At 47.5% G+C, this 27258-nt stretch overlaps 1 protein-coding gene and 1 pseudogene across 2 annotated transcripts in view; both read left to right on the plus strand.

Moving 5' to 3' along the window:
* Positions 1–27258, plus strand: part of LOC126108673 (sodium/potassium/calcium exchanger 3) — a 690465-nt gene that overhangs the window by 591662 nt on the left and 71545 nt on the right. For both annotated transcript variants that reach the window (XM_049913982.1, XM_049913981.1), the window contains exons 3-4: positions 6657–6844; positions 20559–20706. In XM_049913982.1, the coding sequence (XP_049769939.1) occupies positions 6657–6844; positions 20559–20706 (336 nt within the window). The remainder of the gene's footprint in view (positions 1–6656; positions 6845–20558; positions 20707–27258) is intronic.
* LOC126108995 (5S ribosomal RNA) lies at positions 16036–16153 on the plus strand (annotated as a pseudogene).

Below are 27258 nucleotides of genomic sequence, written 5' to 3' on the forward strand. Positions count from 1 at the left end.
CGATAGTGTCTATCCTTTTCAACAATATCCGCTCCCTTCCCGCCAACAAGAACCTCTTCCTGCACACCCTTGCTACCCACCGTGTGGATGCCTTCCTCCTTAATGAAACCTTCCTCCAACCCCACCACTCCATCCACACCTCCCCCTATCTCCTCCACCGCTCCGATAATCCCCTCCCAGTTGCGCGTGGCGGAGTTGCCATTGGCCACCACCGCCAGATCCCCGTTCGGCTCCAACCTCTCCTTCCCGACCCCACCGAACACCTGATCCTTAGTCTCTTCTTCCCCGGCCTTACCATTACCTGTGCCACCATCTATGTCCGCCCCAACGCCCCTCTTCCTTTCGACTTCCTCTCCCACATCGACCGTACCTTCTCCTCCTATGTGATCGCCGCCGACCTCAACATCCATAGTCGCTCCGCTGCCCAGTTACGGCGGTGGCATCGGTTCCTCTCCTCCCTTCAAGGCGACCTCATCCCCATCCCCCAGTACACCCGTCCCGAATCCAACTCCACTCCCGATGTTATTCTCTCCTCCCCCAACCTCCTTGGTCGCATTACGGTGGATGTCCTGGAGCCTATTGGTAGCGACCATCTCCCTGTCCTCCTCACCGTTTCAGACGGCCGTCACCCCCGCCCCGACCCTCGTCATGACCCTCCCCCTAAGTACATCCATGACTATTCCCGTGCCAACTGGAATGCCTACCGGGATACCCTCTCCACTCAGGTCGATAGCCACCCTCTCGCCTACCGCCGTCCCGATGATGTCACCCATGCCACCTCCTTTCTCCAGCAGACCTTGTCTGAGGCCGTTGAGGCCCACGTCCCTACTGTTGCCATCCACCCCCACCGTCCTACCTTACCGCCACAGGCCGTCCTCCTCCTCCGTGAATCCCGTCGTCTCTACCGTGCCTTCCTCCGCACGCGTGACCCGGACACCCTACGACGCCACCGGCAACTACAGCGACACATTCGAAATTTGCTCGCGGCTAAGAAACGCCGGGACTGGCGACAGACATGCACCCGTTTAAATGCTACCCTCCCTATAAACTCGTCCAAGTTCTGGACCGCCTTCCGTCGCCTTACCGGAACCAAACCCTCCCCCTACTATCCTCTTCTCCACGATGATCACCCCTTCCCTGACGCCCTTAGTAAGGCCAATCACTTTGCCTCCTACCTGTCCGATGTGTTTTCCATCCCTGATGATCCCCAGTTCGATTACTCCCTCTTCCCAGATATCCGCGATCGAACTGACACCTCTGTCCCTCCCCTCGCTCCTGGTTTCCAGTACTTGGACAACATTCCACACACAGACCTTAATGCCCCCATCACCACACAGGATCTCATCACTACACTCCGCACCAAACGCAACACCGCTCCTGGTCACGATCGTGTCACCTACCGTCACCTTCGTGAAGCTCCTGTCTCTTTTCTCTCCACCCTGGCCAGGCTCTACAATGTAGTCCTGTCCACTGGTTACTACCCCGACCTGTGGAAAACCTCCCGTATCCTCATGTTCCTCAAACCTGGCAAACCGCCGTCCGCCGTTTCCTCCTACCGTCCCATCAGCCTTACCTCGGTCTTCAGCAAGGTCCTGGAATCTATCCTCACCCGCCGCATCCACCAGCATCTCCGCCAGCACCGCCTCCTCCCCGTTACCCAGTGTGGCTTTCGGCCGTCCTTCTCTTCCGACGATCTTCTCCTTCACCTCACTCATCTCCTTTCCGAACAGCTCAATTCCCGTCGCTCCGCAATCTTCCTCTCTCTTGACCTCGAACGCGCATATGACCGCGTATGGCATTCCGGTCTCCTCTTCAAGCTCCAAACCTTCGCCCTTCCCATTAACTACGTTCGTCTGATCGGTTCCTTTCTCTCCCGCCGTCCTTCCCATGTCACCATCCATAACACCGATTCCTACACCTTTTTCCCCTCCGCCGGTGTGCCCCAAGGCTCCGTCCTCTCCCCCCTTCTGTACTTGTTGTACACGGCGGACATGCCGCCGCCGTCACCCCCCGTCCACCTTCTCCAGTTTGCCGATGACACCGCCTTCCTTGCCCTTGCACCCACCCTGCGACGCTCCCAACACCTTCTCCAATCCCATCTTGACCGGTTCACCGCTTGGTGCAACCAGTGGTTGCTCAAGGTCAATCCTTCCAAAACCCAGGCGATCATTGTAGGCAAAACCACTCCCTCCTTCCGCCTCCTTGATTTCTATCTCACCGTTTATGGCCGTCCCATCGCTCTCACCCCCACCCTTAAGTACCTTGGCGTCACCCTCGACCGTCGCCTCTCCTGGACTCCCCATCTCCAGACACTCCAAGCCAAGGCACGTTCCCGACTCCGTCTCCTCAAGCTCCTTTCCGGCCGAATGTGGGGTCTGGACCCCTCCACCATCCTCCACACCTATAAGTCCCTCATCCGCCCTATCCTCTGTTACGCCCATCCCGCCTGGATCTCCGCCCCCCCTTCCTTTTATAAATCCCTCCAAATCCTTGAACGCCATGCTCTCCGCCTTGCCTATCGCATCCGTCTCCCTTCCCCCACGCGGATCCTGTATGACCTTATCCCCTTCCCCCACCTCCTCCTCTTCCTCGAAAGGATACGAATCCTATACACCTCCCGTAAACTCGATCCTCCTCACCCGCTCGTCTCCCCGATCCTCTCCCACCCCCGCCCGCTGCCGCGCCTGTACTCCCATGTCCCACCTGGTCTCCATCTCTCCACCCTCCATACCCTCTCCCAAGGTGGCTTCCGCCAGCTCCCCCTCCCTGATGATGTCCTCCTCCCCTGCATCTACCCCTCCTATCAACTTTGATCCTTCCCCCCCCCTCCTGTGTCCTTTCCTTTCGGCACCCTCCCTCCCCCCCTTTCCCTTCCCTTCTCTTTCCTTTCCCCCTCCCTCCTACCCTCTCCTCCGGGCTTCCCCTCCCCCTTCCCCTCCACCATCCTCCCTCCCCCTCTCTCCTTTGCCCGTGGCATCTCTGCTCTCCCCTCTCCCATCTCCCCTTCCTCCTCCTCCACCCCCCCTCTTGGCAGGTCCCCGGACTCGTACACGCTCAGTGAACATTCGCGCGCCGGAGACCATCGCCACCAGTGTTTAGTGTGCGTGCATCGTTCTGTGTTTCGTACAGTCCCGACTCAACTGTTCACATGTGCCGTTGCCGTTCTCCGTGTTTTGTGCGCCATGTTTCCAAGTGTTAGTGTTTTTTCGTCCAACGTGAACGGCTTCTTGTCTCTTGTTTTTTTTTTTTGTATCTCCATGTTTTTGCCCGCCGTCTTTTTTGTATATCACCTCTATCATGTTTATTGTTCAACTAAAGGCTGAAGAGCAGCGAACCATGCTGCTGCCAGCCCACCTGTATAGGTGTTTAAAGTACAATAAAGGAAAAAAAAAAAGATAGTGTCTACATACCACTAGAACAGCTCTGGCGAGTACTGTTCCTATGAAACACAACTAGCTCTTTATTCACATGAAGTGTTGAGTGCTACTGACAAGGGATTTCAGATAGATTCCGTATTTCTGGATTTCTGGAAGGCTTTTGACACTGTACCACACAAGCATCTCGTAGTGAAATTGCGTGCTTATAGAATATCGTCTCAGTTATGTGACTGGAATTGTGATTTCCTGTCAGAGAGGTCACAGTTCGTAGTACCTGGCAGAAAGTCATCGAGTAAAACAGAAGTGATTTCTGGTGTTCCCCATGGTAGTGTCATAGGCCCTTTGCTGTTCCTTATCTACATGGCCGATTTGGGAGACAATATGAGCAGCCGTCCCTCCAACTCGTTGATAGCTGGTAGTTGCAGAGACAACATTGTGGTTGCTCACTACAACTCCTTGATAGTTGATGGTTCGAGAGACAACATTATGGTTACTCTCAACAACTTGTTGATATGAAACTTCCTGGCAGATTAAAACTGTGTGCCCGGCCTTTGCCTTTCGCGTGCAAGTGCTCTACCATCTGAGCTACCGAAGCACGACTCACGCCCGGTACTCACAGCTTTACTTCTGCCAGTACCTCGTCTCCTACCTTCCAAACTTTACAGAAGCTCTCCTGCGAACCTTGCAGAACTAGCACTCCTGAAAGAAAGGATAATGCGGAGACATCGCTTAGCCACAGCCTGGGGGGTGTTTCCAGACTGAGATTTTCACTCTGCAGCGGAGTGTGTGCTGATATGAAACTTCCTGGCAGATTAAAACTGTGTGCCCGACCGAGACTCGAACTCGGGGCCTTTGCCTTTCGCGGGCAAGTGCTCTACCATCTGAGCTACCAAAGCACGACTCACGCCCGGTACTCACAGCTTTACTTCTGCCAGTACCTCGTCTCCTACCTTCCAAACTTTACAGAAGCTCTTCTGCGGACCATGCAAAAGTAGCACTCCTGAAAGAAAGGATATTGCGGAGACATGGCTTAGCCACAGCCTGGGGGATGTTTCCAGAATGAGATTTTCACTCTGCAGCGGAGTGAGCGCTGATATGAAACTTCCGCTGCAGAGTGAAAAACTCATTCTGGAAACATCCCCCAGGCTGTGGCTAAGCCATGTCTCTGCAATATCCTTTCTTTGAGGAGTGCTACTTTTGCATGGTTCGCAGAAGAGCTTCTGTAAAGTTTGGAAGGTAGGAGACGAGCTACTGGCAGAAGTTAAATCTGTGAGGACAGGGCGTGAGTTGTGCTTGGGTAGCTCAGTTGGTAGAGCACTTGCCGGCGAAAGGCAAGGATCCCGAGTTCGAGTCTCGGTCGGTCACACAGTTTTAATCTGCCAGGAAGTTTCATATCAGTGCACACTCCCCTGCCGACTGAAAATCTCATTCTGGGAACTTGTTGATAGTTTATGGTTGGAGAGACGACATTGCAGTTATTCTCTACAACTTGTTGATTGTTGGTGGTTGGTGAGGCAACATTTCGTTTACTCTCTACAACTCGTTGATGGTTGGTGGTTGGAGAGACAACGTTGGGGCTATTCTCTACAACTTGTTGATAGTTGATGATTCGAGAGACAATATCGTGGTTAGAGGTAATCTGCGAAATCCAGTTATAGATGTTGGCCACTGATGCATCGGCTTTCTGGACAGTGCTAACCATCTTGGCATCAGCTAAGGGCTGAAGCTGTTGCATTGAATCAGCAAAACTGGTAGCCATACAATAAATGGCGTCATAAGGATGGCTGCAGCTGTTTCATCTTATTACATAAGGGAATGGCCAAAGTCCCTCAGACCTGCAATCACAAAGATGGACATTCAGAAGTACAGGGTTATTACAAATGATTGAAGCGATTTCACAGCTCTACTATAACTTTATTATTTGAGATATTTTCACAATGCTTTGCACACACATCCAAAAACTCAAAAAGTTTTTTTAGGCATTCACAAATGTTCGATAATTGCCCCTTAAGTGATTCGGCAGACATCAAGCCGATAATCAAGTTCCTCCCACACTCGGCGCAGCATGTCCCCATCAATGAGTTCGGAAGCATCGTTGATGCGAGCTCGCAGTTCTGGCACGTTTCTTGGTAGAGGAGGTTTAAACACTGAATCTTTCACATAACCCCACAGAAAGAAATTGCATGGGGTTAAGTCGGGAGAGCGTGGAGGCCATGACAGGAATTACTGATCGTGATCTCCACCACGACCGATCCATCGGTTTTCCAATCTCCTGTTTAAGAAATGCCGAACATCACGATGGAAGTGCGGTGGAGCACCATCCTGTTGAAAGATGAAGTCGGCGCTGACGGTCTCCAGTTGTGGCACGAGCCAATTTTCCAGCATGTCCAGATACACGTGTCCTGTAACGTTTTTTTCGCACAAGAAAAAGGGGCCGTAAACTTTAAACCGTGAGATTGCACAAAACACGTTAACTTTTGGTGAATTGCGAATTTGCTGCACGAATGTGTGAGGATTCTCTACCGCCCAGATTCGCACATTGTGTCTGTTCACTTCACTATTAAGAAAAAATGTTGCTTCATCACTGAAAACAAGTTTCGCGCGGAATGCATCATCTTCCATGAGCTGTTGCAACCGTGCCGAAAATTCAAAGCTTTTGACTTTGTCATCGGGTGTCAGGGCTTGTAGCAATTGTAAACGGTAAGGCTTCTGCTTTAGCCTTTTCCGTAAGATTTTCCAAACCGTCGGCTGTGGTACGCTTAGCTCCCTGCTGGCTTTATTCGTCGACTTCCGCGGGCTACGCGTGAAACTTGCCCACACGCTTTCAACCGTTTCTTCGCTCACTGCAGGCCGACCCGTTGATTTCCCCTTACAGAGGCATCCGGAAGCTTTGAACTGCGCACACCATCGCCGAATCGAGTTAGCAGTTGGTGGATCTTTGTTGAACTTCGTCCTGAAGTGTCGTTGCACTGTTATGACTGACTGATGTGAGTGCATTTCATGCACGACATACGCTTTCTCGGCTCCTGTCGCCATTTTCTCTCACTGCGCTCTGGCGGCAGAAACCTGAAGTGCGGCATCAGCCGAACACAACTTTATGAGCTTTTCTACTTATCTGTAGTGTGTCGTGACCATATGTCAATGAACGGAGCTACAGTGAATTTATGAAATCGCTTCAATCATTTGTAATAGCCCTGTACATAGAATGTTCCTCTGCGACCTTCGTCACATATTCAGGGACCACGTGTGTGTGTCTACCTACGCGTTGTCTGTCCGCAGCACTGAACATGTCGAACGACGTGGCGGGCGCCACGTTCATGGCGGCGGCGACGTCGGCGCCGGAGCTGTTCGTGAACGTGATCGGCACGTTCATCACGGAGGGCGACATCGGCGTCGGCACGATCGTGGGCAGCGCCGTCTTCAACATCCTCGCCGTGGCCGCCTGCTGCGGGCTGGGCGCCGGCATCGTGAGTACACTCAGTATACTGTACTGCACTGTACTGTACTGTACTGTACTCTGATCTCCCTTGCTCCACTACTTCCTGCACGTAGACACAGCACATACACTATACTATGCTGTACTCCGATCTGCCTTGCTCCACTACTTTCTGCATGTAGTGTCGCACCACTGTAGACACAGCGCGTGATAGTATGTGGCACAGCCGATAGGAGGCACTGGCGTCATTTTACCAGCAGAAGTCTCGTCATCGACAATCTCCGCAGTGGAAAAATACACTACTGGCCATTAAAATTGCTACACCACGAAGATGACGTGCTACAGTCGTGAAATTTAACCGACAGGAAGAGGATGCTGAGATATGCAAATGATTAGCTTTTCAGAGCATTCACACAAGGTTGGCGCCGGTGGCGACACCTAAAATGTGCTAACATGAGCAAAGTTTCCAACCGACTTCTCATACACAAACAGCAGTTGACCAGCGTTGCCTGGTGAAACGTTGTCGTGATTTCCTCGGGTAAGGAGGAGAAATGCGTACCATCACGTTTCCGACTTTGCTAAAGGTCGGATTCTAGCCTATTGCGATTGCGATGCTGTTCGCGTCGGTCGAGATCCAATGACTGTTAGCAGAATATGGAATCGGTGGGTTCAGGAGGGTAATACGGAACGCCTTGCTGGATCCCAACGGCCTCGTATCACTAGCAGTCGAGATGACAGGAATCTTATCCTCTTATCTGCATGGCTGTAACGGATCGTGCAGCCACGTCTCGATCCCTGAGCTAACAGATAGGGACGTTTGCAAGACGACAAACATCTGCACGAACAGTTCAACGTCGTTTGCTGCAGCACGGACTATCAGCTCGGAGACCGTGACTGCGGTTACCCTTGACGCTGCATCACAGACAGGAGTACCTGTGATGGTGTACTCGACGACGAACCTGGGTGCACGAATGGCAATATCTCATTTTTTCAGATGATTCCAGGTTCTGTTTACAGCATCACGATGGTCGCATCCGTGTTTGGCGACATCGCGGTGAACGCACATTGGAAGCGTGTATTCGTCATCGCCATACTGGCGTATCACCCGGCGTGATGGTATGGGGTGCCATTGGTTACACATCTCGGTCACCTCTTTTTCGGATTGACGGCACTTTGAACAGTGGACGTTACATTTCAGATGTGTTACGACCCGTGGCTCTACCCTTCATTCGATCCCTGCGAAACCCTACATTTCAGCAGGATAATGCACGACCGCATGTTGCAGGTCCTGTACGTGCCTTTCTGGATGTACAAAATGTTCGACTGCTGCCCTGGCCAGCACATTCGACAGAACTCTCACCACCTGAAAACGTCTGGTCAATGGTGGCCGAGCAACTGGCTCGTCACAATACGCCAGTCACTACTCTCGATGAACTGTGGTATCGTGTTGAAGCTGCACGGGCAGCTGTACCTGTACACACCTTCAAAGCTCTGTTTTACTCAATGCCCAGGCGTGTCGAGGCCGTTACTACAGCGAGAGGTGGTTGTTCTGGGTACTGATTTCTCACGATCTATCCACCCAAACTGCGTGAAAATGTAATCACATGCCAGTTCTAGTATAATATATTTGTCCAATGAATACCCTTTTATCTTCTGCATTTCTTTTTTGTGTAGCAATTTTAATGGCCAGTAGTGTATATATTGTGACAATTTGACGTGTTGTACATGCCACTTAACCAGAAATGTATACCCCATTGCTGCCTTCGGAAACGTAAGCAAATGATACTTGACTCCACAACACACACTTAAATAATTTCGACGATTTCAGTCAATTTTTGCTAATACACTCTAAGGCAAAGAAAACGACGCACCTCCAAGGCAACGCCTGAATGGGACGTAAATCTAAAGCTGTGGTGTACGTGTACAGACGAAAATATTATTACAATTTCAGAAAAATTGGATAACTTACTCAAAATAAAGAGCTTCGCAAACTGAGCAGGTCAGTAACGCGTTGGTCCACTCTGATCCCTATGCAAGCAGCTATTCGTCTTATAGTTCCTTGATGTCCCCATGAGGGATATCGTGCCGCATTGTGTCTAATTGGGGGTCAGGTTGTCAAAATCCCGAGATGATAGGAGGGTCCTGCCCATGATGCTCCAGACGCTCTCACTTGGCGAGTGATCTGGCAACTTCAAAAATGGTTCAAATGCCTCTAAGCACTATGGGACTTAACAGCTAAGCTCATCACTCCCCTAGACTTAGAACTACACTATTGGGCATTAAAATTGCTACACCGAGAAGAAATGCAGATGATAGACGGGTATTCATTGGCAAATATATTATACTAGAACTGACATGTGATTACATTTTCACGCAATTTGGGTTCATAGATCCTGAGAAATTAGTACCCAGAACAACCACCTCCGGCCGTAATAACGGCCTCGATACGCCTGGGCATTGAGTCAAACAGAGCTCGGATGGCGTGTACAGGTACAGCTGCCCATGGAGCTTCGACACGACAACACAATTCATCAAGAGTAGTGACTGGTGTATTGTGAAGAGCCAGTTGCTCGGCCACCATTGACCAGACTTTTCAATTGGTGAGAGATCTGCAGAATGTGCTGGCCAGGGCAGCAGTCGAACATTTTGTGCATCCAGAAAGGCACGTACAGGACCTGCAACATGCGGTCGTGCATTATCCTGCTGAAATGTAGGGTTTCGCAGGGATCGAATGAAGGGTAGAGCCACGGGTCGTAACACATACGAAATGTAACGTCCACTGTTCAAAGTGCCGTCAATGCGAACAAGAGGTGACCGAGATGTGTAACCAATGGCACTCCATACCATCATGCTGAATGATACGCCAGTATGGCGATGACGAATACACTCTTCCAATGTGCGTTCACCACGATGTCGGCAAACACGGATGCCACCATCGTGATGCTGCAAACAGAACCTGGATTCATCCGAAAAAACAACGTTTTCCATTCGTGCACCCAGGTTCGTCGCTGAGTACACCATCGCAGACGCTCCTGTCTGTGATGCAGCGTCAAGGGTAACCGCAGCCACAGTGTCGGGGCTGATAGTCCGTGCTGCTGCAAACGTCGTCCAGCTGTTCGTGCAGATGTTTGTCGTCTTGCAAACGTCCCCATCTGTTGACTCAGGGATCTAGACGTGGCTGCACGATCCATTACAGCCGTGCGAATAAGATGCCTGTCATCTCGACTGCTAGTGATACGAGGCCGTTGGGATCCAGCACGGCGTTCCGTATTACCCTCCTGAATCCACCGATTCTATATTCTGCTAACGGTCATTGGAACTCGACCGACGCGGGCCGCAATGACACGTAACGATAAACCGCAATCGCCATAGGCTACAATCGGACCTTTATCAAAGTCGGAAACGTGATGGTACGCATTTCTCCTCCTTACACGAGGAAATCACGACAACGTTTCACCAGGGAACGCCGGTCAACTGCTGTTTGTGTATGCGAAAGCGGTTGGAAACTTTCCTCATGTCAGCACGCTGTAGGTGTCGCCACCGGCGCCAACCTCGTGTGAATGAAAAGCTAATCATTTTCATATGACAGCATCTTCTTACTGTCGGTTAAATTTTGCGTCTTTTGCACGTCATCTGCGTGGTGTAGCAATTTTAATGCCCAATAGTGTAACTAATCGATGACATGACACAAATTCATGCCCGAGGCAGGATTCCAACCTGCGACTGTTGCAGCGGCGCGATTCCGGACTGAAGCGCCTAGAACGGTCGGCCACAGCGCCCGGCCCGGCGACCTCGCTGGCCACGTTAGGGTTTGACAAGCATGAGGAGAAGCCATAGAAATCGCAGTGCGCGGGCGGGCATTATCCTGCTGAAATATAAGTCCAGGATGGTTTGCCATGAAGGACAACACAACGGGGACTAGAATATCGTCGACGTACCACTGTACTGTGTGGGGACAGATCTGGCGCCATTGCTGGCCGAGGTAGGATTTGGCAAGCACGAACACGAGCCTGCATTATGGCGTTTAAATAGCATTTTCTTACGTTTTACAGTCAGCTGAGCGTATATTTTTCTGGTTAAACAGAGTGTATGACATGTGAAGTTGTCACAGCAGATATTTTTTCACTGCAAACATGCTCTATGATCGAACCGAGTAGTGAATAAATGTATTGCGAGGCAGCACAGTGTTTATCATGGATTTCTCCAAATATATTGATCCTGCTGACAGTTAGTGGATTTTTTTTTTTTTTACTTAAACGTGAGTAGAAAGAGTTATATAAGGCGGCGAATATCCCTTGGGAGTCTGAAAGTGGCCCTATGTTTATAACATTTATAGATAGGTTTTAACAACGGTGACTGGTAAATTCTCATTGAAATTGTCAATGGGAGTAGGACGTCAAATAGTCCGACTTGTATCAGGAGAGACACCATAGGACATTTTAATTTCCACTGTCTATACTTTTACAAATAAATTCATGAAACTTTGTCACCATGACTAGGAAGGATTCACGATTCACACTCGTAGCAGTGGAAGTTCAAAAACATAACAAAACAAATTTTTTTACATGTGAAATTTCAACATTTTTTCGCTTACTGTTGGCTGCATTTGTTGCTATAGGTACACTTTTCCTCATAAGTAAGAGATTCTTCGATGAATTTTTCACAGCATACAAACCATACTTACAGCTGTATGAAACTCTACAATTTTCCAAATCCATTAAAAACTGTGGTAAAAATTAAGATTATTAACTATAAAATTTGAGTTTTTTCCAAACATGACGTTTAAAATGTAACATCTCATTCATTTCTTCATAAATGAAATAAATTCTAGAGTCTCATACACCTGTAAGTATAGTTTGTATTCTGTCCAAATTCATTGAAGAATCTCTCTTTCTTATGAATAAAAGCGTACCTGTAGCAACAAATGCAACCAATAGTAAGTCAAAAAATGATGAAATTTCACATGTAAAAAATTATTTTATTATGTTTTTACACTTCCATTGCTATGAGTGTAAATTCTGAATCTTTCCTGGTCATGCTGACAAAGTTTTATGAATTTATTTGTAAAAGTATAGACAGTGGAAATTAAAACGTCCTGTGGTGACTCTCCTGCTCCAAGTCCGCCCGTCTGACGCCCTACCCGCACCCCCCCCCCCCCTCCCCTTAAGACAGTAGCGGTAAAATGTGGGGAGTGAAAGTTTGCCTACAAATTGTACAAAAACCAGACTGCAATTGTAAAGCGTTGAAGAACGTGAAAGGGAAGCAGTGATTGAGAAGGGAGTAAGACGAGGTTTTGTAGCCTGCCCCCATGTTATTTGACCTGTACAATTAGAAAGTGATAAAGGAAACCATGCAGTAATTTGAAAAGGGAATGAAAATTGAAGGAGAAGAAGTAAAAAGTTCGAAGTGTTAACAGTGTTGTGATCCTGTTAGAGGAGGCAGAGGGGCTGGAAGAACAGTTAAGAGGAACGGATGGTGACTCAAAAAGAGATTAAAAAATCCACATCAACGTAAGGAAAATACAGTTAATGGAAAGCAGTCCAATTAATTCATGTGATCCTCAGCGAATCTGAATTTCAAATGTAAGACTTGTGGCTCTTGCTGTCATGATTACTTTCTTGTCATCCAAAGGATCTTTCGTGTTACACTGGGCAGCAGGTGTCACAGAAAAGTAGGCCTACTTTCTGTATCTGTTCGTCTTCTGCTTGTGACATAGGAATGTATACCGAAACTGCTGTTGTCAGCGTTCTTTTGCTGTCGCATCTGTTGAGAATAATCTATCGCTGAACTGTTCACAGTAACTTACCCTCTGTCTTACCTTCCTACTCATGACAAATCCTGCTCGTAGTAGAATTTTAACTCAGATATGCTTATTTAAGAAACATTCTTTGTTCATTGCTTATACTATCATAGAAATTGAAATACAATGGTGAAAACATCTGACTGAGAAGGTGTTAAGGGAAGATGGTTTGCTTATTACTGTGCTACCTGTAAGAGACAAATAAATTTTCAACGAAAATGTGAGTAAGTACACAAATGAAATGATTTAAACATACGTCATCTCCCTTAAGATAGACATTAAGATAACTGTATCTTTCTGTTCAGGGTTAAATTACGACAGGTAAGTTTCGCTGCCTGTTTTTCTTTCTTTTTTTTTTCTTTAGTCATCAGTCTTTTGACTGGTTTGATGCGGCCCACCACGAATTCCTCTTCTGTACGAACCTCTTCGTCTCTGAGTAGCACTTGCAACCTACGTCCTCAATTATTTGCTTGACGTATTCCAATGTATGAAACAGGCGAAATACCCTCAGACTTCAAGAAGAATGTAATAATTCCAATCCCAAAGAAAGCAGGTGTTGACAGATGTGAAAATTACCGAACAATCAGTTTAATAAGCCACAGCTGCAAAATACTAACACGAATTCTTTACAGACGAATGGAAAAACTAGTAGAAGCCGACCCCGGGGAAGATCAGTTTGGATTCCGTAGAAATACTGGAACACGTGAGGCAATACTGATCTTACGACTTATCTTAGAAGAAAGATTAAGGAAAGGCAAACCTACGTTTCTAGCATTTGTAGACTTAGAGAAAGCTTTTGACAATGTTGACTGGAATACTCTCTTTCAAATTCTAAAGGTGGCAGGGGTAAAATACAGGTAGCGAAAGGCTATTTACAATTTGTACAGAGACCAGATGGCAGTTATAAGAGTCGAGGGGCATGAGAGGGAAGCAGCGGTTGGGAAGGGAGTGAGACAGGGTTGTAGCCTCTCCCCAATGTTATTCAATCTGTATATTGAGCAAGCAGTAAAGGAAACAAAAGAAAAATTTGGAGTAGGTATTAAAATCCATGGAGAAGAAATAAAAACTTTGAGGTTCGCCGATGACACTGTAATTCTGTCAGAGACAGCAAAGGACTTGGAAGAGCAGTTGAACGGAATGGATGGTGTCTTGAAGGGAGGATATAAGATGAACATCAACAAAAGCAAAACGAGGATAATGGAATGTTGTCGAATTAAGTCGGGTGATGCTGAGGGTATTAGATTAGGAAATGAGACACTTAAAGTAGTAAAGGAGTTTTGCTATTTGGGGAGCAAAATTGATGATGGTCGAAGTAGAGAGGATATAAAATGTAGACTGGCAATGGCAAGGAAAGCGTTTCTGAAGAAGAGAAATTTGTTAACATCGAGTATAGATTTAAGTGTCAGGAAGTCATTTCTGAAAGTATTTGTATGGAGTGTAGGCATGTATGGAAGTGAAACATGAACGGTAAATAGTTTGGACAAGAAGAGAATAGAAGCTTTTGAAATGTGGTGCTACAGAAGAATGCTGAAGATTAGATGGGTAGATCACATAACTAATGAGGAAGTATTGAATAGGATTGGGGAGAAGAGAAGTTTGTGGCACAACTTGACCAGAAGAAGGGATCGGTTGGTAGGACATGTTCTGAGGCATCAAGGGATCACCAATTTAGTATTGGAAGGCAGCGTGGAGGGTAAAAATCGTAGGGGGAGACCAAGAGATTAATACACTAAGCAGATTCAGAAGGATGTAGGTTGCAGTAGGTACTGGGAGATGAAGAAGCTTGCACAGGATAGAGTAGCATGGAGAGCTGCATCAAACCAGTCTCAGGACTGAAGACAACAACAACAACAACATTCCAATCTTTGTCTTCCTCTAAAGTTTTTGCCCTCTACAGCTCCCTCTAGTACCATGGAAGTCATTCCCTCATGTCTTAGCAGATGTCTTATCATCTTCTCCCTTCTCCTTATCAGTGTTTTCCACACATTCCTTTCCTCTCTAATTCTGCATAGAACCCCCTCATTCCTTACCTTATCAGCCCACCTAATTTTCAACATTTGTCTTTAGCACCACATCGTAAACACTTCGATTCTCTTCTGTTCCAGTTTTCCCACAGTCTCTGTTTCACTACCATACAATGCTGTATTCCAGACGTACATTCTCAGAAATTTCTTCCTAAAATTAACGCCGATATTTGATATTAATAGACTTCTCTTGGCCAGAAATGCCTTTTTGCCATAGCCAGTCTGCTTTTGATGTCCTCCTTGCTCCGTCCGTCATTGGTTATTTTACTGCCTAGGTAGCAGAATTCCTTAACTTCGTCTATTTCGTGACCATCAATCCTGATATTAAGTTTCTGACTGTTCTTATTTCTATGACTTCTCATTACCTTCGTCTTTCGACGATTTACTCTCAATCCATTCTGCGTACTCATTAGACTGTTCATTCCGCTCAGCAGATCATGTAATTCTTCTTCACTTTCACTCAGGATAGCAGTGTCATCAGCGAATCCTATCATTGATATCCTTTCACCTTGAATTTTAATTCCACTGCTGAACCTTCCTTTTATTTCCGTCATTGCTTCCTCTATGTACATATTGAACAGTACGGGCGGAAGGCTACATCCTTGTCTTACACCCTTTTTAATACGAGCACTTCGTTCTTGGTCGCCCACTCTTATTATTCCCTCTTGGTTGTTGTACATATTGTATATGAGCTGTCTCTCCCTATAGCTCATCCCTACTTTTTTGAGAATTTCGAATATCTTGCACTATTTTATATTGTCGAACGCTATTTTCAGGTCGACAAATCCTGCCTCAGCTGGCAAATAATACACACCGCGCTTTAGAGTAAAGCACATGTGCATGTAACTGTAATGCACTGAAAAATGGCAGCATAATGCAGAAATGCGTTGTGCTAATAAACAAACTCCAAGACAGAAAACGACGCACCACGAAGGAATTATCCGAATAGGACGGTGATCGGTAGATGAGATGTACACGCACAGACAAAGAAATGATTGCAATTTCAGAAAAGAATGGGTGAATTTTTCAAGAGGAAAAGCTTCACAAATTGAGCAAGTCAATAACGCGTTGGACCACCTCTAGCCTTATGTAAGACATTGATTGACAGAGTTGTCGAATCTCCTCCTGAGGAATTCTGTACAACTGGTGCGTTAGATGGTCAAAACCCCGATCTGGTTAAAGGGCCCCCCTACCCACAATTCTCCAAATGGTCTCAACCGGGGCGAGATCCGGTAACCTTGCTGGCCAAGGTGGGGTTTGACAAAACTAAAATACGAGCAGTTCAAGCTCCCGCCGTGTGTGGGCGGGAATTATCTTGCTGAAATGTAAACCTAGAGTGGCTTGCCATGAAGGGCTACAAAACGGTTGTAGAATATTGTTGACGTACCACTGCTTTGTGGCAACGGCCTTGCCGCAGTGGCAACACCGGTTCCCGTCAGATCACCGAATTTAAGCGCTGTTGGGCGTGGCCGGCACTCGGATGGGTGACCGTTCGGGCCGCCGTGCGCTGTTGCCATTTTTCGGGGTGCACTCAGCCTCTTGATGCCAATTGAGGAGCTACTCGACCGAATAGCAGCGGCTCCGGTCAAAGAAAACAATCATAACGACCGGGAGAGTGGTGTGCTGACAACACACCCCTCCTATCCGCATCCTCGTCTGAGGATGACACGGCGGTCGGTTGGTCCCGATGGGCCATTTGTGACCTGAAGACGGAGTGCTTTACCGCTGCGTTGTAAGGATGCAGCGGATAACGGCCAAGTGGTCCTGCTATAAAATAAAATGGGACCCAATAGCATTCACTCATACTTGTTTGGGTCGTATGCCGGGCAACAGTCAAATTGTTGTACCACCACTCTCCGAGACGTCTGTAGACACGTCTTCGCGGATCCGTGGCGTTTGAATTGGAAGTGGGACTCAGCACTGAAGACAGTTATACTCCATTCAGTGAGATCCCTGCCCAAATTGATGCCAGGAGACTCCCCAGATAGCAGTAAGATACCAACCTGACTGCCAAGTCAAGTAGGTGTGATGGTCTGGGTTGCCGTTTTACTTTTATACCCATTTGGTTGCCTCCCACGGCACCCTTGCACCACAGCGGCAGGTGGACGATATTCTATGGCCCGTTTTCTTGCACCTTCATGGCAAGCCATCCTTGGCTTACAGTTCAACAGGATAATGGCCTCCCACTCACTGTGAGAGTTTTTATTACTAGTCCTCGTGTTTGCCAAACCCTACCTCGGGGAGCAAGGTCGCCGGATCTCCCCCCCCCCCTCCCCTCGCCCAATTGAGAAAGTTTGGAGCGTCCAACCAGGTTGGGATTTTGACGCTTTAACGCGCCAGTTGGAGAGAATTTGGCTCGATATACCTCAGGAAGACACGCAACAACTCTATCAATCGGTGTCAAGTAGAATAACTGCTTTCATAAGGGCTGCTATATGACTGCTCGTCTGCTGTATGCTGGTTCTTTACATATTTTTAATTTATATTGAACCTGTGTGACCATCTCCCCGCGCCCCGCGTTACCTTAGAGAATTGTACCCGACTTTGCGTCCTGGCTGCTAATATACCCTTATTTGATTAATTTGATAAACAAATTCATTATTTTTGAAATATGCGCAACGGAAACTGGTGCGAGTTTCTCTAAGATAACACGTTCTTGGGTGGTTGAGCTCAAAGCTGTCCTATAGCAGCTGGTAACCTATCTAAATTCACATTTCAGATTATTTCTGTTGTTCATTAACTTTAGAAAATCGGACTGAATAAGATACATCCTACCCATTTCATGTGTCAGGTGACTGGGGGACTATTTGTTAACTGAAATGCTGACTCTCATTTAATAGATTTATAAGAAGCCGACACATTACAATTTTTCTTTAGTTACAAAACTTCAGCGTTACCTCTCATGGGTGGGACAACGACAAAACGAAAACGCTACACGAATAATTTCATATATGACACATAATTTCATAATAACACAAAAAATATATAACACATAATTTCATAATAACACAAAAAATATATGACACATAATTTCATAATAACACAAAAAATGTATGACACATAATTTCATAATAACACAAAAAATATATGACACATAATTTCATAATAACACAAAAAATATATGACACATATTTTCATAATAACACAAAAAATATATGACACATAATTTCACAATAATACAAAAAATACATAAGTGGACCACACCGTCTTTACCGGGAAAATCGTCATTCATTCTTTAAGACTCACTTATCGTCATGCATGAATTACATCACTAGAAATTTAAGGTAGGCCACTGCTGAAGGTAGATAACCTCTATCAGAGAAAAGATTCTGGGCAAAAATGATGTACTATTGGCGCCAAAATGAAGTGCGAACTGAAGTCACAAAGAAAGTACCAAAAATAATTAAATTTCGCGACAGAAATTTCTCAATCTACCATCCGATACGCAATCTGCACTCATTGAGCTAAAAGTGAAGCTTATAACTCGGGAAATAGCTACATGAACTGATGGTTCCTGTTGCACGCTCACTACCACAAAGCAAAATTTCACAAACACATTTCAGAGAAAACTATTGCAAAAAAAATTAAAACCGTAACCTGTACCGATGAAGGTATCTTGAATGCGTGCTATGAGCATACCCTGTCGTGAATTTTTAGCCATACTGCCTCATTTCTATCTCACCAGATCTGCGAGCTGCTGTTCTCCCGCGTCCGGTCCGTCTCATGGCTGGCCCCACAGTGCTCTCCCCGCGCCGAAATCCGACCAGCGTTCCTATTCAGACGCGGTGGTGGGGAGACTCACCTCACCCGCGCACCAACTTTGTAACCCACCCTCGTGCCTGTTTTCATCTTTTGTTGCTGCTCTGGCCTACCTGCCGTTATTCTTGTAATGTTGGCAATGACTGCTATTCCCTTAAACTGTTCCCTTTGGTCCATGCTCCCGCTACATTTGACTTCCTTGCATACGCATGCACACTCATACAGGATGGAACAAGGAGTATACATACACTCCTGGAAATGGAAAAAAGAACACATTGACACCGGTGTGTCAGACCCACCATACTTGCTCCGGACACTGCGAGAGGGCTGCACAAGCAATGATCACACGCACGGCACAGCGGACACACCAGGAACCGCGGTGTTGGCCGTCGAATGGCGCTAGCTGCGCAGCATTTGTGCACCGCCGCCGTCAGTGTCAGCCAGTTTGCCGTGGCATACGGAGCTCCATCTCAGTCTTTAACACTGGTAGCATGCCGCGACAGCGTGGACGTGAACCGTATGTGCAGTTGACGGACTTTGAGCGAGGGCGTATAGTGGGCATGCGGGAGGCCGGGTGGACGTACCGCCGAATTGCTCAACACGTGGGGCGTGAGGTCTCCACAGTACATCGATGTTGTCGCCAGTGGTCGGCGGAAGGTGCACGTGCCCGTCGACCTGGGACCAGACCGCAGCGACGCACGGATGCACGCCAAGACCGTAGGATCCTACGCAGTGCCGTAGGGGACCGCACCGCCACTTCCCAGCAAATTAGGGACACTGTTGCTCCTGGGGTATCGGCGAGGATCATTCGCAACCGTCTCCATGAAGCCGGGCTACGGTCCCGCACACCGTTAGGCCGTCTTCCGCTCACGCCCCAACATCGTGCAGCCCGCCTCCAGTGGTGTCGCGACAGGCGTGAATGGAGGGACGAATGGAGACGTGTCGTCTTCAGCGATGAGAGTCGCTTCTGCCTCGGTGCCAATGATGGTCGTATGCGTGTTTGGCGCCGTGCAGGTGAGCGCCACAATCAGGACTGCATACGACCGAGGCACAAAGGGCCAACACCCGGCATCGTGGTGTGGGGAGCGATCTCCTACACTAGTCGTACACCACTGGTGACCGTCGAGGGGACACTGAATAGTGCACGGTACATCCAAACCGTCATCGAACCCATCGTTCTACCATTCCTAGACCGGCAAGGGAACTTGCTGTTCCAACAGGACAATGCACGTCCGCATGTATCCCGTGCCACCCAACGTGCTCTAGAAGGTGTAAGTCAACTACCCTGGCCAGCAAGATCTCCGTATCTGTCCCCCATTGAGCATGTTTGGGACTGGATGAAGCGTCGTCTCACGCGGTCTGCACGTCCAGCACGAACGCTGGTCCAACTGAGGCGCCAGGTGGAAATGGCATGGCAAGCCGTTCCACAGGACTACATCCAGCATCTCTACGATCGTCTCCATGCGAGAATAGCAGCCTGCATTGCTGCGAAAGGTGGATATACACTGTACTAGTGCCGACATTGTGCATGCTCTGTTGCCTGTGTCTATGTGCCTGTGGTTCTGTCAGTGTGATCATGTGATGTATCTGACCCCAGGAATGTGTCAATAAAGTTTCCCCTTCCTTGGACAATGAATTAACGGTGTTCTTATTTCAATTTCCAGGAGTGTATAAACGGCGTGTGACCTCTTTGTGAAATGACGAAAAGAAATAAACAAATGCGTCAAATATTTCTTTCACCCAGCGAAGTTTTGAAGCTGCTAGCCATCAAAGGAAAACATATATCTCGATGTAGAAAACATACTTACTTCCTACTGTAATCTGAGGCGAAACGAAAGTAACGCCTCAGGGCCTACGGCGGTTCAAAACACTACTGACTTGCCGAGTTTGTTAACCTCTTTCTCTCGATTAAATCAACCATTTTTTCTCTAGGCGTAATCGCTTTTTTTGTCTATACATCATATCTACTCATTCCCATCCCACTTTGCATAATTCCTATGTGATACGTCGTTTTAGCATAAATTAACTGAAACTGTTAAAATTATTTCCTAAAGATAAATAGAAAACTAGAGCACTTACCACTCAACTATTGGTTTTGAGGCCGCCGCAGTACTGGTGGTCGCAGGGCCCGGTGACTGTGCCGATGCTGGCTCGTGTTGCAGGTGGTGCCTCTGGACTGGTGGCCCCTGACGAGGGACTGCCTGGCGTACGGCGTGACGGTGTCGCTGATGATCTGCATCATCCACGACGAGCGCGTCGAGTGGTACGAGGCGCTCACCCTGGTGCTGCTCTACATCGTCTACATCGCAGGTCGGCACATCCGGCATCCGACATCGCCACTCCCTTCCCCTGTACCCCTCACGGTAGCTCCGGCCCGGAGTGCCGTTCAGTTCTATCCTCAGATCAGCTGTCTGCTACCTGCCTCGGCAAGTGCCGTGTGCATCAGAATTCCAAATTTAACAAAATTCGGGCGTGGCCTCGAAGGGGCCACAACAGATGCTGTAAAAAGATCACCGGGTCCCACACAATTTCATTTCCTATAGCCAATTTTGCTTTTCACTCACGACCACCACCAGATATCCATGTCGTGTGCATCAGAATTCCCAGTTTAACAAAATTCGGGCGTGGCCTCGATGGGGCGCAACAGATGCTGTAAAAAGGTCACCAGGTCCCACACAATTTCATTTCCTATAGCCAATTTTGCTTTTCACTCACGACCACCACCAGATATCCATGCCGTGTGCATCAGAATTCCCAATTTAACAAAATTTGGGGGTGTCCTCGATGGGGCCACAAAAAATGCTGGAAAAAGGTCACCAGGTCCCACAGAATTTCACTTCCTATAGCCAGTTTTGCTTCTCACTCACGACCATAACCAGATATCCATGTCGTGTGCATCAGAATTCCCAATTTAACAAAAATCGGGCGTGGCCTCGAAGGGGCCGCAACAGATGCTGTAAAAAGGCCGCCAGGTCGCACACAATTTAATTTCCTATAGACAATTTTGCTTTTCACTCACGACCACCACCAGATATCCATGTCGTGTGCATCAGAATTCCCAATTTAACAAAAATCGGGCGTGGCCTCGAAGGGGCCACAACAGATGCTGTAAAAAGCTCACCAGGTCCCACACAATTCCATTTCCTATAGCCAATTTTGCATTTCACTCACGACCACCACCAGATAACCATGCCGTGTGCATCAGAATTCCCGATTTAACAAAAATCGGGCGTGGCCAAGATGGGGCTACAAGAAATGCTATAAAAAGGCCGCTAGGTCGCACACAATTTTATTTCCTATAGCCAATTTTGCTTTTCACTCACGACCACCACCAGATATCCATGTCGTGTGCATCAGAATTCCCAATTTAACAAAATTCGGAAGAGGCCTCGATGGGGCCACAACAAATGCTGGAAAAAGGTCACCAGGTCCCACACAATTTCATTTCCTATAGCCAATTTTGCATTTCACTCACGACCACCACCAGATATCCATGTCGTGTGCATCAGAATTCCCAATTTAACAAAATTCGGAAGTGGTCTCGATGGGGCCACAACAAATGCTGGAAAAAGGTCACCAGGTCCCACACAATTTCATTTCCTATAGCCAGTTTTGCTTTTCACTCACGAGCACCACCAGATATCCATGTCGTGTGCATCAGAATTCCCAATTTAACAAAATTCGGAAGAGGCCTCGATGGGGCCACAACAGAAGCTGTCAGAAGGCCGCCTGGTCCCACACAATTTCATTACCTATAGCCAGTTTTGCTTTTCACTCACGAGCACCACCAGATATCCATGTCGTGTGCATGAGAATTCCCAATTTAACAAAAATCGGGCGTGTCCTCGAAGGGGCCACAACTGATGCTATAAAAAGGTCACCAGGTCCCACACAATTTCATTTCCTATAGCCAATTTTGCTTTTCACTCACGACCACCACCAGATATCCATGCCGTGTCCATCAGATTTCCCAATTTAACAAAATTCAGGCGTGGCCTCGATGGGGCCGCAACGGATGCTGTAAAATATCACCAAGTCCCACACAATTTCATTTCCTATAGCCAATTTTGCTTTTCACTCACGACCACCACCAGATATCCATGCTGTGTGCATCAGAATTACCAATTTAACAAAAATCAGGCGTGGCCTCGAGGGGGCCTCAACAGATGCTGTAAAAAGGTCAACAGGTCCCACACAATTTCATTCCCTATACTCAATTTTGCATTTCACTCACGACCACCACCAGATATCCATGCCGTGTGCATCAGAATTCCCAATTTAACAAAAATCGGGCGTGGCCTCGAAGGGGCCACAACAGATGCTGTAAAACGGTCATCAGGTCCCACACAATTTCATTCCCTATAGCCAATTTCGCTTTTCACTCACGACCACCACCAGATATCCATGCCGTGTGCATCAGAATTCCCAATTTAACAAAAATCGCATGTGGCCTCGAAGGGGCCACAACAGATGCTGTAAAAAGGTTACCAGGCCCCACACAATTTCATTCCCTATAGCCAATTTTGCTTTTCACTCACGACCACCACCAGATATCCATGTCGTGTGCATCAGAATTCGCAATTTAACAAAAATCGGGCGTGGCTCGAAGGGGTCACAACAGATGCTGTAAAAAGGTCACCAGGTCCCACACAATTTCATTCCCTATAGCCAATTTTGCTTTTCACTCACAAACACCACCAGACATCTATGCCATGTGCATCAGAATTCCCAATTTAACAAAATTATGGCGTGGCCTCGATGGGGCCGCAACAGAAGCTGTAAAAAGGTCACCAGGTCCCACACAATTAAACTTCCTCTAGCCAATTTTGCCTTTCACTCACGACCACCACCAGATATCCATGCCGTGTGCATCAGAATTCCCAATTTAACAAAATTCAGGCGTGGCCTCGATGGGGCCACAACAGATGCTGTAAAAAGGTCGCCAGGTCCCACACAATTTCATTTCCTATAGCCAATTTTGCCTTTCACTCACGACCATCACCAGATATCCATGCCGTATGCATCAGAATTCCCAATTTAACAAAATTCAGGCGTGGCCTCGAAGGGGCCACAACAGATGCTGTAAAAAGGTCACCAGGTCCCACACAATTTCATTCCCTATAGCGAATTTTGCTTTTCACTCACAACCACCACCAGCCATCGATGCCATGTGCATCAGAATTCAGAATTTAACAAAATTCGGGCGTGGCCTTGATGGGGCTGCAACAGATGCTGTAAAAAGGTCACCAGGTCCCACACAATTTCATTTCCTATAGCCAATTTTGCCTTTCACTCACGACCATCACCAGATATCCATGTCGTGTGCATCAGAATTCCCGATTCAACAAAAATCGGGCATGGAATCGAAGGGGCCACAATAGATGCTGTAAAAAGATCACCAGGTCCCACAAAATTTCATTTCCTATAGCCAATTTTGCTTTTCACTCATGACCACCACCAGATATTCACTGATCTGGTAGCAATATTTCATGTTGCTGTTTCGGATTTCAGCCTGGAGTCTGGTTTGATGGAGGCGACAACACTGGTCTATCCCGTGCACTACAGACTAGAGTATTCAGATGCATCGAACCATTCTCCAGGCTGAAGACCGAAACAACAACACCTCATCATTAGCTGCACGATCCATCCACATAATCTCAAGCGTTCTTCTACGGTGCCACAATGCAGGAGCTTCTATTCTCTTCTTATCCGAACTGCTTATCCTCCGTGCCACATTTCTGTACAGGGCTACAATCCAGACAAATACCTCCATAAAAATAATTCCATACGCCTAAATTTATATTCGACACTGATAAATTCCTCTCTTTCAGAGATGCATTGCTTTCTGTACAGACGGTCACTGGCCGGGTCTGCCAAGCGCTGTTGGCAAGCGGGGCGCACTCAGCCCTTGTGAGGCGAATTTAGGAGCTACTCGACTGAGGAGTAGCGGCTGTGGTAACAAAAACCAACAATGCCCCACAAGGACAGTGTGCTGACCGCATGCCCCTTTGTATCTACATCTGGTGATGCCTAAAGGCTGAGGATGACACGGGAGTCAGGCAGTACTGTTGGATATTCAAGACCTGTTGTTTTCTGTAGCCTAGTTGCACTTTATATCCTCTCCGCTTCAGTCCCCATCAGTCTTTTTGCTGCTCAGGTAGCTACACAGTGGGCCCCTAATGTTATCTCTCGGTACCAGTCAAACACCAATCCAATATGCTTCTGCGAATCTCTCCAATTGCTTAAATTTCATTAGAAATCCAGTTGCAAAAGGTGACTATCTGTTATTGTTATCTACACTCCTGGAAATGGAAAAAAGAACACATTGATACCGGTGTGTCAGACCCACCATACTTGCTCCGGACACTGCGAGAGGGCTGTACAAGCAATGACCACACGCACGGCACAGCGGACACACCAGGAACCGCGGTGTTGGCCGTCGAATGGCGCTAGCTGCGCAGCATTTGTGCACCGCCGCCGTCAGTGTCAGCCAGTTTGCCGTGGCATACGGAGCTCCATCGCAGTCTTTAACACTGGTAGCATGCCGCGACAGCGTGGACGTGAACCGTATGTGCAGTTGACGGACTTTGAGCGAGGGCGTATAGTGGGCATGCGGGAGGCCGGGTGGACGTACCGCCGAATTGCTCAACACGTGGGGCGTGAGGTCTCCACAGTAAATCGATGTTGTCGCCAGTGGTCGGCGGAAGGTGCACGTGCCCGTCGACCTGGGACCGGACCACAGCGACGCACGGATGCACGCCAAGACCGTAGGATCCTACGCAGTGGCGTAGGGGACCGCACCGCCACTTCCCAGCAAATTAGGGACACTGTTGCTCCTGGGGTATCGGCGAGGACCATTCGCAACCGTCTCCACGAAGCTGGGCTACGGTCCCGCACACCGTTAGGCCGTCTTCCGCTCACGCCCCAACATCGTGCAGCCCGCCTCCAGTGGTGTCGCGACAGGCGTGAATGGAGGGACGAATGGAGACGTGTCGTCTTCAGCGATGAGAGTCGCTTCTGCCTTGGTGCCAATGATGGTCGTATGCGTGTTTGGCGCCGTGCAGGTGAGCGCCACAATCAGGACTGCATACGACCGAGGCACACAGGGCCAACACCCGGCATCATGGTGTGGGGAGCGATCTCCTACACTGGCCGTACACCACTGGTGATCGTCGAGGGGACACTGAATAGTGCACGGTACATCCAAACCGTCATCGAACCCATCGTTCTACCATTCCTAGACCGGCAAGGGGACTTGCTGTTCCAACAGGACAATGCACGTCCGCATGTATCCCGTGCCACCCAACGTGCTCTAGAAGGTGTAAGTCAACTACCCTGGCCAGCAAGATCTCTGGATCTGTCCCCCATTGAGCATGTTTGGGACTGGATGAAGCGTCGTCTCACGCGGTCTGCACGTCCAGCACGAACGCTGGTCCAACTGAGGCGCCAGGTGGAAATGGCATGGCAAGCCGTTCCACAGGACTACATCCAGCATCTCTACGATCGTCTCCATGCGAAAGGTGGATATACACTGTACTAGTGCCGACATTGTGCATCATCTGTTGCCTGTGTCTATGTGCCTGTGGTTCTGTCAGTGTGATCATGTGATGTATCTGACCCCAGGAATGTGTCAATAAAGTTTCCCCTTCCTGGGACAATGAATTCACGGTGTTCTTATTTCAATTTCCAGGAGTGTATTAATCAAACATCATTTGTGTATGAAAGAAAGGTCATGTTACCCTTTGCTTAACTGGATGCACTTACAGACAAATAATTGCGTCTCAGGAACATCACTGCCTACTATCATAACCATGCATGATTTTAGTCCCCCACTTTTTCTCAACCTATTTTTTCACTACTAAAAAAACATAATCTACTCCTTCAGAAAATACTGGCAGCAACTTGGTATTTTCATTGCTAAACCCTTTCAGACCTGAATTTTTTCTAGAACATGGAAAATTTTTCTTTATGTGGTACTGCTCTTAGGTGATTTTTTAATGATTTTCAGATGCAAGGTTTATACAAAAAGATGTACCCGTTTCCATGATATGCTTTGTACACTTGGCTTCATTTTAGGAATACAATCACTAATTACAAAGTATTCTCTATTGTAATAAACAGTAAAACGATCATTCAATAATTAGCATACAGAATAACAATAACAACATTAAATTATACAGTGGAATATAGCGAAGCAATCACATCCGTGTGTTCTGGTGGTCATGAATTGCTGTGTGTTGCTACATTGAGTTTCTGATATTTTTGCAGTGATACTCAACATTTGTCAGCACTTGCGCCTAATGGGAGGGTTGCACATTCATGAGTGTGTTCCTCAGGCTTCCATTGGCAGAAAGTACTTCTGTTCAGCTAAGAAACAATAAACATTGTTGTAGACAACTGTAGCCGGAGGGTCTGAAAAGGTTAAATTATGGAAATACATAATTTTAAACGGTTTTTATTTTCAGTGTTGAAGGAGAATCGGTGACGTGCAATACATTATTCGAATCTCAATTTTACGTTGAATATATTTCCAGCACCAAAACGAACACTTGTGCACCCAGTTTTGTTTCTACAATTTACATATCAGGATATCCCAAATATACACATTAAAAAAAGTTTTGCGTCAACCCGCTTCTGAAAACTCCTGAAGATAGACGTCTGTAGATATTGTATCACAGACACAGTCCCTTTGACTAAACCCGCCCAAAGATGTAAACAACCATGCATGAGCATCGCCTATTAGACGGAGGGGGTCCGACAGCCGATCAGTTCCAGTCATTCCACCAGGAAGGAGGTACACGGCTCGTGTTGTCTGGAGTTCAACCGTGCCTAGACGGTCAATACCGCGGTTCGATCGCGTCA

Source organism: Schistocerca cancellata, chromosome 11 (assembly GCF_023864275.1).
Source record: "Schistocerca cancellata isolate TAMUIC-IGC-003103 chromosome 11, iqSchCanc2.1, whole genome shotgun sequence".
In the NCBI taxonomy this organism is placed as follows: Eukaryota; Metazoa; Arthropoda; class Insecta; order Orthoptera; family Acrididae; genus Schistocerca; species Schistocerca cancellata.